The sequence below is a fragment of the Serinus canaria genome, chromosome 1 (genome assembly GCF_022539315.1).
Source record: "Serinus canaria isolate serCan28SL12 chromosome 1, serCan2020, whole genome shotgun sequence".
Classification (NCBI taxonomy): domain Eukaryota; kingdom Metazoa; phylum Chordata; class Aves; order Passeriformes; family Fringillidae; genus Serinus; species Serinus canaria.
This window is the reverse complement of record NC_066313.1, coordinates 58,114,151-58,130,775: the sequence shown is the minus strand read 5'-3', so window position 1 is coordinate 58,130,775 and position 16,625 is coordinate 58,114,151. Positions and strand designations below refer to the sequence as shown.

The 16,625-nt window shown below is 35.0% G+C and overlaps 1 protein-coding gene across 1 annotated transcript in view; it reads right to left on the bottom strand.

The window, feature by feature from the left end:
• Positions 1-3,239: 3,239 nt before the first annotated feature.
• PCDH17 (protocadherin 17) overlaps positions 3,240-16,625 on the bottom strand; it is an 87,839-nt gene continuing 74,453 nt past the window's right edge. The window contains exons 4-5 of the mRNA XM_030234982.2: positions 15,642-15,716; positions 3,240-7,623 (exon numbers count right to left, since the gene is read on the bottom strand). Coding sequence (XP_030090842.2) covers positions 6,941-7,623; positions 15,642-15,716 — 758 coding nt within the window. The 3' untranslated portion in view covers positions 3,240-6,940. The remainder of the gene's footprint in view (positions 7,624-15,641; positions 15,717-16,625) is intronic.

The window sequence follows — 16,625 nt, the reverse complement described above, 5'->3', positions numbered from 1 at the left end:
AGTGCTTATACTACTTTTGTTTTCAATTTAAAATGAGGCACAAGGGAATACAGAATCATTCATGTAGCCAATGCATCTTCAAGTATAGACACTCAAAGGGCATTCAGAGTAAATACAATTTCTCATCTAGTCTAAGATGAGGTAAATCCCTAAGCATATACTCAGAACCAAATGCAACTACTTGGAACTGCATTGTAGTTAGAGGATGTAAAATGTATTAGTTATCCAGAATACACATATCAGATTTTTTTTTCTCATAATTTCAGTATAAAAAAATCCTAAAACAAATGATTTTTCATTCTAGATGAAAAGGCTATATGTTTAGTTATCAAGAAAAGATTCTTATCTAGAGCTGACTAGTTTATTGCAATACTCTTAGTAAGATTCCCCATAGAACTCACAATAGTGAATGAAGAATTTGTTCATAAAAATCTAAGTATTTTATTCGGAAAATAAAAATATTGTTTCAATATAGTTCAGCAGATTTAATCAATTTTTAAATCAAAGAATTTAAAGAAATAAATTAAGGTCTTAGCTACAAATATTATGATGAATATTTTTTATTATAAGGTAAGAAGTGTGAAGACAAATAAGAAATCTACTCTAAATTCTCTGCATTAGATAAATTTTCAGTGTAAAGAATTTTAAACTGACATATAAAAAGAAAGCAGTGGTGACTAATAGGGTCACTTGTAGAAATCATTACCACATGCAGCATCATAATTGATGCCTGTTGTAAAATGTTTAAAAAATATGTGCATGGAACATTTTCCTATAGACACTAAAAACAGAAATAGATGTCATTTCCTGATGGTCAGAGATCTGTGGTGTTTTAATTTCAATGCTGATGCCAGTCTAGTGATCCATTTTTATAGGTCTCAAATCAAACCATTGAAAAGCCAGTGTGACTGTGTGTGATTGCCCTTACAAAGATGGAAAATGTACAGGTATTGCAAAGTATTTGTAAATTTGTTAAGGAGTATTTCTTGTTGCTGACTTGCTATACTGCTACAGGAATCAGTTGATTTCCAGATACAACTTTTAATTTGGAAAACACTGAGGATTACTGGCCAGCTGTTCTCCTAGTTCTCTGGTAGCAGTTCAGTAGGTGCGTTATAATAACATTTCCATAGAGTTAGTATTCAAAGTATTAAATAAAATATGTTTACAGAAATGGAAATTTCATTATTCCTTTCCTCTGTTGGTCAACATCTGAATCTGCTGTCCAATCATCTATGTTTCAAGCTAGTCCTATACTAATAACTCTTACCAAGAAAAAATTCACAATGTTTACAGAGTCTTTCCCAAATCAAAGGTATTAGCTCTAATGCAAAGAACATAAAGAGGGAAACCACGTCAGAACACCATTTTCACAAAGTAACAAAGGGCCCAACACATGACTAGTCTGTATTTAGGAAAAAAAAATCTTCTTAAAAAATATTAAAAATAATTTGTGTCTCAGGCAGAGAAAAAATTTTTCCCCAAAATTAGAACTAAATATTTTCATAAGCCAAGCATTATCAGGAACAATCAACAATAAATAAACTGAGATGCTGTGCTCTTTTCCCTGAATCATAACATATGCATTATGGAGTGCGTGTCTTGGAAAATTCTTAGATGGCTCATTAATTCCCTGATCCATTTCTTCATGCACTACTGAAACTAAGGTGACCTTTCACAAATCAAACTATGCGTACAGCAGACAGTTGTCCTTTCTACTGGAGAAATTTCATTTTTAGGGAAACATTACTAACTGAAGAAATAAGCTTTCAGCTGCCTTCATGTCTTAGACTCAATAAAGGATAAGGATAGGGTATTTATCCCATGAGTGAACACCCTGAAGCAGTAATACGTGGTTGGCTTAAAGGAGATCTAAGAATGTCTGTTTGACGGACTGGCCACTTTCCAAATGAGAAATCAATGACTGTATTCTGGGTAAAGAAAAGCCAGGATGGTTTATGACTTGTTCTACATCTACTGTGGATCTAGCCAAGCTCTGAATCACACACAGTTGTAGACAGTAAAAGTAACATCCCATGTCCAGTGAGGTCATTAGCAGCAGAAGGTACATTCTGTCAGGACTCTGCACAGACAGTGACTTGCTAGATTTTGGAAATTAGCCTGTAGAAAGACAGATATATGTAGCCAGAAAAAGGGGAAATAACATTGCTGGGTTTCAGTTCCTAAGATGAGCAGCTAACTAGATGCAGGCTAGTTTTGTTTCTGACGAGGAGACTTGCAGAAAAAAATGAAATGGGTAAGAGGTAATTCTGTCTGCAGGAATAGCACACACCTTTATAGTACTGGTAGTGCTCTGAACAAACTGAAATTCTATTTAGATGTCAAAAGCAATGCCTATATACTTAACTACTTAAAAAAACCCACCCAAACAAACAAAATTCAAAAAACTCCCCACTTAAAAAAACCCCAAAAAACCTAAAAATTCTGGTTTACAGGCTTTACCCTATTTGGTATGTAATTGCTACAGTCACACAGGAGCAGACAGAGAGGGCCACACATTCTGAGGGACTGATCATAATGCTCAAATACATCAAAACCCAACCAAACAAAAAAGGTTAATGAAAGTGTTAAATTATAACAACAAACTCAAAAAAACCAGACATGGAACTTAATAATATTTTTCCCAGCAATTTGTCATATTGTTTACAGCAATATGAAGAAAATTACTCACACTCTTAAGAAAGATAAAATTAGAAAAGTTAAAAAGCAAAAACCAATTCCTTGCATTCTTCAGGTTGATCTCCACTTGTATACTCAAGTCGTGTTTTGATCTCTCCTGCTAGGCTGACAATCTTTAAGAACTTACAGCCCCCCCCATTTATAATGTTTCTGGTGAACTCACACCAGTGTACCAAACCAAAATATCCTTTATTCAGCTCCATGTTTCTATGAGCAAATAGCAGCCTGTAGGGATTCAGTGCATCAGCTGCTTAAAAGATAAACCTACCCAGCTTGATGAAAACTCTTCTCCACTTTCCTGTTGAGAGAAAACGGTTACACATTTCTAATAAATGAAGCAGGAACTGTCATTTTTTTGGCAAACTGATAACTAGCTGTAACAGCCGCATTGCCACAAGTTGCTTTTCCAAAGTAATTACCATCAGGCTCCCTGTGGTATGCAGTGTTTAACACATTTCTTCTGTGTTAATGAATGCAAAAGCAGGCAACACCACTATTAGTAATCGCTTTTTATTCGTAGTCCTCATTTTCCAGATAGGTCACATTAAACACAGCCATTAAACAATAGCGGTTGAGAAAATCCATACAATGTATGCTGCTTTTGTTTGCTTTTTTTGTGTCATTCACCAGTCATTGGTGCAACTTTGAGCCATATGGGGAGACAGGGGCTGATAAATGAGAATGCCAACCTGTATCACAATTGGGCCAGAGAAGTCAAAACCTTAATCAGATTTCATTCAATTACACTTCAAGTCAACAAATCTTGATAGCCAAAACTCCCATTTAAATTAATGCAATAATAACTGCTGCCTGATGTCAAAAGAAAGCAATTAAACAATAATGAGTGGGTGTATGTTATGCTAGGCTTCAGACTCCTCCTTGACCTCAGCAATTTCCCTTCCATTTTTGACAGCAAGCAACATGAAAGCTTGTTTGAATGATGTATCTTGCTCCACTATGAACACAGTTTGACTTCTAGGGGTAACTTGGGAAACATCTATTCTTAAGTGGCAAATCACAGTTCAGGAGAATCTGTTTCCTGATAAACATACCAATTAAAGAAAAAAAGGGAAACAAGAAAGGTCTGATTTTGAGTTCTGATTTGATTGGCCATTTGCATAAGGAACTCCAAATTGCTGGCTTTTTTATAATTAAAAAAAGATACAGAATACCTTATAAATTATTCACAGTGTACAGTACAAATTTATTAGTTGCTTTACTTGCCTCCCTTAGCTCCAACTTTCCTTTCATACAGATACTTCCTTTCAGACTTATAAAGCATGTGTGTAAAAAATGAGAGAAATAACTCATAAACTTTATCTTTCATTCCTGCCTCTTTCTCCAGTGGTGATAGTAGAGATATCATGGAGGAAAAAAACTTTAAAATCTTTTGTGTGCAGAATGTCCTTCACACACAATCATGTTAATTTTGAGTGAACCAGCAAAACTCACATTGTATAAGCTCTGCTGGTTTAATGGTTCATTATGTATCCATTCTAAATTGTGAAATAAATTTTTTAACCTGGGATAATCTTATACTGGGAAGCAGTATGCCAGAGTTCTACAAAACAAGGCAGTTGAAAGACATATTAAATAAAAGCAAGATTTCCTAAACTCTTCTATAAAGCTGTGAGTCATGAATTCTGAATTACATCAGAGTGGTAAATAAATAATCACTACTAAATACAGATAATGTGTTAAACAGCTAAAGCTAGTAAATCACTAGTGACAGAGAGCCTTAAGGTAAATTCCTCCTACATTGGCACAGCCCTTTCTCAGAATGTTGTGGTTTTTATGTCTTCAGAAACATACAATGAATTGTACAATTGGTTACTCAGTGTTAAAATCATTTATAAAATACACAAATCTCCATCACTTGACTGCATTTACATACTGGCGTAGGTTTTGCTGAATAATGGATCTCACTGGCAGAGCTAAAGACTTGGTGCACAGACACTGAAGTGATGGGCACCACAGAAATACGTAGAAAAGACTGATCAAACAATAAGAATCCTCTTCACTATGGAATTTCAAGCTATCAAGCTATCAAGCAAAACCAATCTCGGGTCTCCTGGCCAAAAAAAAAAAAAAAAAGAAAAAAATTATAGAACACAGACAACACCACGTTTTAGATACATAAATTGTCCAAAACATGGAGAGTAGCTTGATAAGACATGTACAAGATCCTTCCTTTTGCATGTAATTGTAGACATTTTTTAACAGGAGCTAAAAGCAAACTGTCAGAATTGGTGTCTCCCAAAGACAATTCATTGTAGGACTGACTAGATAAAATCACCATTTAAATGCAATCCCTAGACCAAAATAGGCTGTTGGGTAAACTTTTGTTTTTGAACTGACCAAAAAAACTATGGCTTGTGGTATTTCAGATTGCCAACCCCTCTTATAAATGTTTTTATAGTACAGATTAAATTTAAGAAACCAAAATCATAGTTTTTAAGCAATGTGCCAGCAGTATTTCCAGCAGAGTATCTAAAGTATATAAGGGACAAATCCTGAGCTAAACATTTTATTCTTCTGCTTCTTCTTGTACTGTGGAAGTTCATTTGCTCTTTTCCAAGTTTCATTCGATTTTGAATTTTTCAAATGCAATAAAAACATTCTTAAGAAACAATAATAAAAAGTAGAAACTATATCCCAAGTTATTTTTAATTTTCAGCTTTATAAACTTAATATCAAAACTTTTAAAATGGTGGCATCTCTGAAGAATTCAATCAAATATCCTACACTGAACAGGCTGGCTGCATGTATTGGGGAAAAAAAAAAAAAAACAAACCCAAGGAGGTTCCAGATGTTGGTTCGAGTGTAATTTTTGTTATTAAGCGTAGGCTTGCAATAGAAGCTTCTACAAGGACTTGCACATAACCATGTCTGATGGATGTATTTGTAGGCTGTTCAGTTAGCTCCATCAGCTCACTCAAACATATTTTGAACAGATTATGTACTGCAGTACTTCGTAGACCATACATTAAACAAGAGACTTTGCTCTGAGGCGCTGCTTCCCATATTCCATGGGGAAAAGGAAGCAGGAAAAAACAAAACTCATAGAGTTCGACAGCTACTGAGGCAACACTTGCCATTTACAATATAAGCCCAAATATTTTTGCAACACAACTATATATTAATTTAATAAAATACACAATATAGCTCTTATACACTCAACAATTTGGCTCATATGCACTGAATCTGCAATAAATCAATAAAAATATGTCATTTGATGTAAACACACTGAATCTTCTTACATTTGCACATTTAAATGACCATGTGATTTTTGTGGATGTCTGACATTTTCACTTTCCTGAGCTATTTTAGTGTCCACAAATGAATAAAAAAGTGTTAATAATGTTAATTTCTTTTCTGCATTACAGTTAAGGTAACTCTTTTTTCCCAAACTTTATTTCACTTCTTTTCCTTTTTTTTTTTTAGCTTATCACTAACTATTTATAGCTTTGTTGGACACTAAAATGCTAAATAGATATTAAAATCTTTTTTTTCATTTTATCAAGTGAGTAGCTTATGTGTGTGCAGGACAAGATGGACTATATAATTTTACATTTAACCTTAATATGATATGTAGTGTTTCATTAACGATGAGGATATGTTTTCTTGAATAATGATCTGGAATGGTTCTTTTTGTTTTATTGTTGTTTTTTTCTTTTTTTTTCATATTTCATATTTGTGGCAGATAACTTTGTACATAAATGTTTACCACAAATGAATGTTAATGTTTGGTGTCGCTTGGACTACTACAAGAACTCTTTATAGGACTTTCAGTAGAAGCCTGTGGTGGCTGCTGGAAATTCACCACAGATCAGCATTATTCAACCCTGTTTTTCTTGGGGTTTATACGTAAACAGTAAAGTCAGCATCAGCTATTGAGGACAGTCTTAAAGTATCAGACGTATTTCCATTCCATCTTTCTCACACCTTCCTATCAGATTGTCAAAATGGCACTGTCTTTCCTTCTTTCATTTTGTTCTTGGTGTACTTGACTCTGTCCTAATGAAAGTTTGGTCAAAATGAAACCAGTGTTATCTGTCAAAAAGAAAGAGCAGTGAAAAGAACATACTCGTGGGCACTTCAGATGTTCACTAAAAGCCTTAAAGCAGCATTGGTCTTCCTTCATTCCTGTAATTCTGTTATAACCAGGGAATTTATTTATTGATTTACTTTCAATCAGCAGAAGAGGAATGCAACTGCCAGCCTGTCCTTATTTTCCCCCTCACTTTCTGATGGCCACAGGGTCACTTCCCCGACAGTCCTGCAAGAGCTTGTCTATTTCTCTCACAACTTCCTCGGCATCCACCGACTCCCTGCCTAGATCCCGGGCTGAACGGTCTAACTGCTCCAGAACAGAGTCCATCTCACTCGAGTCTCGGCTCACTCGGGAGTGCACGTCTGCAAAGGCCCTAGCCATCTGATCTGATGCAATGAAGGAAGCGTCCTTTGACTGTTTACTGGGCGATAGATACTGACTGTCAGTTGACAAGTACTGGCTGCTTGGTTCAGCCAAGGCTCCTGATTTCACTTCACAACCATCCAGTGGTCCTTTTGTTGAGGTGCAAGGCTCAATGCATGTCTTGGTTGGGCTGCTCGATGCTGAGGGAACCTCCTGAAGCAGAGGACTCAGGGCACGTTTGGCTTTTAAGTAAGGTTTAACATTGGCAATGAGAATAGTGTGCTCTCTCTTGTCTTTCCCAAATGTACAAAAAGTCTTTTTCCCAGTGGGATTCACAGTTTCATATGTCTCAGTCTCAACGTTAGCTTCAACTGTGGGTACAAAGAGATTTGTGCGATAATCTGCATTCTCAGCCTGACTGGCTGCAGGGAACTGTGGCATCCAACACCTGTCAGAATGACCAAGCACTCTGCATTCATCTGTGCAGTTAACACATTCTTCTTGCTCTGCAAAACAAAGGAGAAAGAGAAAAACCTCTAATTATAAGTGGATTTATTTAGGCTAATGAATAGGCGATGATCATCACGTGATGGACTTACTTGACATCTGGTTTCTTAATTATGGAGAAAAAGAAGAAGCTATAATTAAAATATTTCAGAAGGTTTGCATAAACCTGTTAGTTGAGACAATACATTTATTTAACTCTGTTCTCCACTTATTAAAGCATTCACGCAGCCCAATGGAAGTATAAAGGGGTCATTAGAGACTCATTCTCAGTGGAATTGAGCTTCATCTGTAAACTAATCTGCTGTAGAAATCTTTTAGGCTTTATTCTGTAAAAATCATACTAGAAAAGAGTGAACGGTACTTAGGGAACTCAAAAGGAATTATAAGGATTAATTTTTCAAATCAAATAACTGAGCAGTGACTGCCTTTCTGGAAATACAAACACTTCATAAAAATCAGCAAGCTGTTTTTTCTTTTTTTGTCACCTCCATTTCACTTGTAATTGTTATGTTGTGTGACAGTCACAAAATAAAAAGGTTTTCTTGAAAAGCCTACTTTTTCTGCTGAGAACAGACCTAGAATCTTCCATCAGTATGCATTAAATATAAGCTTGTCAAAAAGCACATATTGCAATTTTATTAGACATGAGTATGGATCATGTAATCAGTTTTCCCTTTTTTGTTTTGGTGCAACTAAGTGAAAATGGATTTGCTCAATACATACAATTTGGAAGAACGACAAATGGTGACACACTATTTGAACTGATGATGTTTTCAGATAGGATTTCTATATCCTTGTTTCTTTCAAAGAATATGGTTTAATGAGATTCCCTTGGTACACTTTTAGAATATAAGTTTTGGTACTTCTTGTTCTACAATTAAAAGAAAATTTTCTGTTTTAAAAACCTCGGCTTGTATCTCATTTTCATTAAATATGTTACATTTGGGCCAATATTTACTGTCTTATAATTGTACTCACAACTCTAACCAACTATCAGAAATAAGAAAAATAATAAATAATGTAAATCCTTTTATCATCTCTAGGTTTCAGTTAATTATACACTGATCTTAATAATTTTTCTTTCACAAAATGGGCATATGGGCTACATACTCATTTTTTTGAGGAAATTAGTATTTTAAAAGTGCATGGAATTCCAGTTAGACCAAAAACTGTTAGCATACCTTTAAATATAAGGATGAAACACACATACAGAAATGCAGAACAAGTCTTCAGAAAAGCAGGACAAACATGTTGACCCAAAGATGGGGAGAATTTAAACAATCATTATCTTTCTAAATTAGAAAATAAATTCCTCGTAATCTTATATCACCACCTGATTAATGAATGATTGCACTGGAGAAACATGACAAAAGAATCACCAAAGATGATCTATGGGAATCCAAGAAAATACATTTTTCGCATTTCTAAAAAGATATGAATAAATAGGACTTTAATTAAACTAAAATTGTATTATGTCACAGTGATGTTAAACTGTGATAATTTGCTCAGAACTGATAGTTGTTAGTGATACAGTAGTATGAAAAAGTGTCATTCTGTATATGAGCTTCCTCCTTGAAGGCTTAAAATCTAAGTATGGTGAAAACGCTGAAAAAATACCAAAAGCAAGCAAGAATTAAGTACAGAGACAACAGAACAAAGTGATTGTTGAGGAAAAGGATGTAACATAGGGGCTTTAAACATGAAATTCATAGGGGTGAGTCAGCCTCAGCTGTGTATCTGGAAAAAACCTGGAAGATCTTCCTGGAATATGTATCAAAATATATGGAAGATGGGGAGGTGATTAGACACAGACAACAAGGCTTCATTGAGGACAGATTGTGTCTGACTAATCTGGTGGCTTTCAAGGATGGAGTGAATGCATCAGTGGACACAGCAAAGTCTTTTATAAGACCATTGATATGGACAAATGTTGATATGGCCACAATATTCTTGATGCTTAATGGGAGATTGATGGATTTGATGATGGATTGTCAGATCAATAAGGTAGTGGCTGGATGGTCATATGCAAACAGCTGCAGTCAATGGCTCAATGTCCAAGTGGAAACCAAAATGAGAGGTGTCCCTCCAGGGTCCACACTGGGGCCAACATTATTTATTATCTGCATTAATGAGCTAGACAATGGAGCTGAGTGCACCCTAGAATCACAAGCTGAATGGTGCATCTGGTTCGCATCTGGAGGGAAAAGATTCCGTCAGAAGGACTGACTGGCTTGAGTGGTGGGGGCCACATGAACATCATGAAGTTCAACAAGTCCAAGTGCAAGGTCCTGCACCTGAGTTGGAGAAATCAGTATCAATACAGAATGGGGGATGGACAGATTGAGAGCAGACTGGTTGGGAGGGGTTGGGTTTACTGGTAGATGAAAAGTTGGACATGAGCCAGCAGCCTGTGCTCACAGCCCAGATTGCCAGTTGTGTCCTGGGCTGCATAAACTAGAAGAAAGAAGATTTAGATTGTACATGAGGTGGAAGCTCTTTGATATGAGGGTAGGGAGACACTGGAACAGATTTCCCAGAGAAATTGTGGATGTCCCATCACTTGGAGGTTTCAAAGTCAGGTTGGACAGGACCTGGAGCAACCTGATCTAGTGAGGGACATTCCTGCCCATGGTAGATATTTCTGTCCTTTCTGACACAAACCATTCATTGATTCTATGATCTCCAAAGAAAACTAATCCACATGCTACTTTTAATATCCAATTAAAACTAAAATTATCATGATGAAAAGCAGGAGTAAAATAACCCCAGCTTTAAGACTGTAACAAAGTGGCAGAACTGAAAAGATTTTGAGGAAGAAATTTAAGTTTGTTGCGCTTGATTTTGCTTCACTTGAACGAGATGGCATTGGTATGCATAACCACAGAGACAACATATGTGTGGCAATTGCCTAATGAAATGGGAGCCATACAAATGAAGGACATAGCTATACACCTCATTCCACCCATTAGTTCACCTCCACTAAAGTTCTCTGTATCTAGCTTTCTGGAGCTTCTACAGCATCAAACAGCTGCTGCTTTAAAACAGCCAAGGGAAACTGCTACTCTCACTCTTTCTCTGTCTCTATCTAAAAAAAAAAAAAAATATCCCCAAGCAACCAAACTTCTCCTGCTCCAAAAAACTCACTCAGAAACATAAAAATCCACAAAACAAACCAAATCAATGTATTTTTAAAAACACCTTCATCTTTCTGATCCTTCAGAGTAGACTTCTGGCAAGCTCAGCCTCTAACTTTAAAAGTGGACTTACAGAAATAGGAGAAATAGGTGTTTTCTTCAGGATTTTCACAAACAAAATCTAAAGTTACTTTTTCTCTCATATGGAATTCATGACAATTCTGAGTAAATTCTTTCTGGCACTTTTAAAAATTTACCTAAACAACTAATCAGCTTTCCAACTAACTTTTATGTTGTAAGCTTAACTATCCTTTGTATGGATATTTGTGAACAATTTTGTTGCTGTGTAACAAAAAACAAAAATAAAACCCTGCTGCACGTTAGCTACCATAAAATGCTCAGAATTGCACAATCAATGGACCAGTACTTTTCTCTGCTCCTCTCTTTTCAATTACTCTATCAAAGCAAGATCGCTCTTTGCTCTTTCCTTTCTCACAAAAACAATCCAAATATTATAGTGTATTTCATCATACCACAAAAAAAGACATCTATATCACAAAAATTCGTTCTGTCTTTTAGGTAGTAGTTCTATGTCATATTGTCTTTAAATAAATTAAATAAATATTCACACACACACACACACACACACACACACACACACACACACACACACACACACATACATATATATATATATATATATGTATTTATGTAATGCTCTGCTCTGTGTATTGACAATGCACACATATATATATATACATATAGATATAGATATATAAATAGATAGATATGAAATATAGAACTAGGAAATTCTATTTTTAAACTGACTCTTTTTCTAAAACTCTACTGAACTGTCTTTCTTTAAAAAAAAAATATTCCCTGAGCTAACATTGAAACAAACAATGAAAGGTAAAGTTCAGAGAAGTTCTCAGTCACTGGAAAGAAGGACTGCAAACTTATTCAGTAGGTATTCTGTTCTGTGCCAAAAACTATGCTTTGAGATTTTCAACACTCATTAGGTTAATTTACTACAACTATGTTATGTTTGAAGATTTATAATTTTAAGCTCTCACACACATGCATAGACATACATTGGTATGGGGAGGGGCCTTTCACAGGGTTTGGATTATTCATTACTGCCAACAAAAATACAAAGTTTGCTAGCAATCTCTAAGTAAGAGTTATATATCATATAGCATATATATGTTATGTACATATTGCATGCTCTATTTTCTTTCCCCTTCTCACTTCCTGCATTTGTTAAAGCAATTTCTCTACTTGCATTCCTACTCACTGTATTGACTAACTTTCCACTTCTGCTATCTGGACATGGTGGCAGTGACTGAATTAAATATGAAGCCAAAAAAACTACAAAAAATACAGGGAATGACCTTGATTTGAATCCCACCTGCATTGCACGAGCTTTGTTCCTATAGCCCTGAAAATCTCTGCCTTTGCATTTCATTCTTTAATGTCACATCATAGGGAATGGATTTTGAGTATTGATTATCATACATTATAAGCTGCTTGTTTCACCATTAGCCTGTAGTTTTGACTGCTTCAGCTACCACACAGTGAAGAAAATCAAACAGGGGTTTTTATACTAGTAGCAGAAACTACAAACATGAACTATCACCACCAAGGGCCAAATTAGTAGATAAGAGAAAACAGAATCAATTTAAAGGTAAATATATAAATATATATATGTAAAATAGGTTATATGCTGTGCTGTACAGCAAGATGTGCTGGTAGAGTGATATGCACCATCAGTCTTTATGTCTGTGCTTGTCTCCCTCCCGTTGAAAATAAACCCTTAACAGTGCATGTGTGTACCATAAACAGAAGCAGTCTAGAGGTTTTCCTAACTCTCTGGAGCTTTAAGGGTAAACAGTCAGAAGTGCTTTATGCACTTAGGGGAGAACATACACTAAAATAGAACTGCTAAATTATCAGCTGTGGAAAGAAAAGGAAACAAGATATCTGTAAACAACAGTTGCCTAGATAGAAAACGTATTCTGGATGGAAATTCAGAGATGGTTTAGGATGAAAGTTATATTGGAAACAAAGAAAATGTAATGCAGGTTATGTATTTTGGCACAGCAGAAGACATATCTTACATATTTTATTCTATCAGCAGATGAGTTCTATTTAATATCTGCCTTCTATAGCAATCTAAGAGAAAAAGATTCATTTATTGTGGTATCTACAATTTCCTATGTTTTCTTTATAAATATTGAACAAAATTATTGTGGGTACTGCTTTCACAGTAAATATATTCCACTATGAAGTTAATTAATTAATGCTTTAGATAGCTGGCTCTTTTCAATGGATAAAATAGATATCTTATTTTGGCTCACTAATTATATGAAATTTGCATAGCGATTAAAAAGAAGTAGCTCAAGAATTATTTTTTTTTTAACAGTAACTCAATGAAAAAATCAAGTCAATAAATACATTGTTTTTTGCAATTTTACTGGTTGCTAATTATTTAAATTATACATACATAAAAAGCAAAAAAAAAAAAAAAAAAAAAAAGGGAAACCTCAGCATGCAAAGAATTCCAAGAAGTATTTTATGTACTATACTTATAGGGTGAAGAACACTATAGTCTGTATTGAAGTACTCCTTGCAATTTAATACTAAATGTCAATATTCCCATATATGGGAAATCAGACTATAAATATATGTATATACACAGATACATATATGCTTTTACATATATTTATGTAAATAAATGAATCTATGTATATTTAAAGCCTGATTATCCCTATAAACAAGTCTGGATATAAATAGGCATAGACTTAGACCTACAGCTAGATCTACACCATCCAGTTCCTCAAAAAGCCTGTAAACTATTTTATCAAATTTATTTGGAGTTAAACAAGGCAGAAAGAGTAAGATAATTTTAATTCATAAGATTTGAACTGATTGTCATTCAAATGCATTCGTTTCTAAGAACTTTTCACTCACAAAATACTTAAAAATATAGCTTTATTTGCCATTTGTTCATCAATAATGACTAAATAAGAATATGGCTAGCTAAGTACATGCATAAAGCTAAATATTTTAAAATACTAGTAGCTTTTGTTATTTTTAATTGTCCTAGGAAAGCTTGTCTTTCAGATATTCTTTTTTCTCTTTCAATGGGGGATGTCTTTTTCTTGCTATTGCATAAACACCTTCTTCAAAGTGGCTTTTTTTTAAATTCTATTCTATGAATGTGGAAGCTAAAAATAAGCCTTAATTGTCAGGAATGCTTCATAGGTTGATTCTGTTGACTGGAATGACTATCAACTAACAGGTCCAAACAAAAAATTAAACTAGAGGACCCATTTCAAAACACATGCTGCCTTCTTCTTGAAAGCAGGCAGTTTCACAATACCTTCACTCTTTAAATGCTCTATTCTTCAGTGCATTGCAGAGAATAGTAAAGCAAATCTTTGATGACCCTTTTTTCACATGACAAAGATCTGTCTATGAATGCACACAAAGTGTTCACACTGACTTGTGTCGGAGATCACCCTTGATGTGAATTTTTTGTTCATTATTGAAGGTATTTCCATTTAGATTTTACTCAGGTATGAAACAAAGTGTAAAATTCTCTGCAGCTTATATTTCCCTGGTCTAACCACAAACACAGTATTCTTTACTCTGAGGGTGGTCAGGCACTGGAACAGGTTATCCTGTTCCTGGAAGTGTCCAAGGCCAAGATGGGGCCTTGAGCAATCTGGTTTAGTGGATGGTGTCCCTGCCCATGACAGGCCAGTTGGAGCTAGATGATCTTTAAGATCCTTTACAACTCAAACCATTCTATAATTTTATTTAAAAACCTCCACCAACACCAGTAAGTGCTTTAGACTAATAAAATAATGCTATATTTTTAATAATGCTTCATATTTTTAAGACCTTAAATAGATATGAAAGATCTGTATTTTCTGTACATATGTGTAAGCAGATGGACAATAAATGCCACATAATATCTAACAGAGGATGTAATTAACTCTGCTTTTCAGAACTTCAGTAATTCCTAAAATATGACCAGAAACCTCACAGAACTTACATTAAATGGTGATTTACTCTTTTTCTTCTTTTTTTTTTTTTTTTTTTTTTTTTAATTGAGAAAGGCAATTGCCTTTACTAAAGAACTGGGAAGGCTATAAGTAGATATTTATTACAGGAGACAAATAATGTGTGCTTTGGCATGTCCTAAACACCGGGTCTATATGACATTTCTATTGAGAACAATCAGCTAAAGCACTACCTCTGTGGTTGGATTTCTGTTTAATTACAATTGATTTTGACATAAAGGAGCAGAGATAAACAAATACTTCTATACTTCTCTTGCTGTTATTAAACAGAGCTGTCTCCTATCTGAGTCTTTATATTGGCTTGTCTGTTTAAAGGCTCCTTTCAGTCAGGCAAAGCAATTACATAGCTCAGATCAGCAAAATAACTGGCAGTAAAATGAGAGTGGACTGCCACATTTGTAAACCTCTTGGATCTCATGTTTTTCTCCTGATATTATAAATGAAAGTTTCTGAGGTCTATAATCCTTAAACAGTTTCTCACAAGTGGTGTTAGATTTTTGTTTAGTTGGCTTTGTTTGCTTGTTTTCTATATACAGGATAAAGACAATATATTTCATATTGTTATCACATAAAACACTTCAAAAGCATAAAAGCATGATGGCCTATGGATTTAATTCTAGTTCACATTTGTCCCAGACAATAAAGATTGGAGGAATATTTCAGGATTACAGAGAGCACAATGGAAAATTTAAAACATTTCTTACATAGGTATGCTTTAGTTAAATGCTTACAATTTAATGACAATCACATATTTTTATTAAAAACAATATAAGAGAAAGAAAATAGTTGTGTTACCTGAAAATTTTCCATCCTCACAGCGGGCTGGTCCACAGATCCCAACAATGGGTCTTTGGCCTCTGCCTTGCTGTTCTGGAGGCAAATCAGACCTGTGAGTCACAGACAGGGATAGGCTCTGCTTCCAAAATTCACAACAATGTTAAAACTTCTGCAGCAGAAAAAGAACTTTTACCTGTCACCCAGACACAGCTCACGGCCCTTGAAACTTTTCACTAAGTTTCTCAATGGTACCAACACACAATTTTATAGTTGGTAGTGAACTAAAAAGTCTAACTAGTAAAAAATATGTCTCATTTGTTCCTAATAGAGGAGAAAGAAGAAAATGGACACCCAGTCTTGATTTCCACTGTTTGCCTACACGTTGACTGGCCTTAACTCTAATTTGCAGTGAAAAGACCACACAACAGTCATGAAACAGTCCTTTTGGTCTCTTCTCCATCCCGCATAAGAAAGCCTTCCTAGCCCTGGGCTGCAGGTAGAAAATGTAAAAAAGGCTAGCTGTGCCAGCCCTTAGCTGGGAAGCTACTGTGAAGCTTTAGCGACCTGACACATTCATAGCTTTAAACTGTAAATCTTCGTTGTAGAGCCCCAAATTGTTTCCTGAGAAAGATGGAAAACTAAACTGCAGTAATTAACAGAAGAAGACAGCCTCGTGGATCTTTTAGAAAGCATATTTTTAATATAGCACATTTTCACTCTTGATCAAGGCACTGCAAAAGATATTACAGTGGGATTGTTTTGGCACTGGCATCTACAAAAGGAATGGTTCTTAAATCTGAAATTTAACTGAGTTTGTGTAATCATTTGCACAATTTGCATGATATTCACATTCTTTTTACTAACTTTATTGTGAGCTAGTCATAATTATAGTATCAATGATTTCCATATCTAATTTGCAGCACTTAGTAAATGCTGCACATTGTAGTGTGGCAATGCTTATAATCTAGTCATTAACCAGGACCATTGTGAGCCCGCCTATAC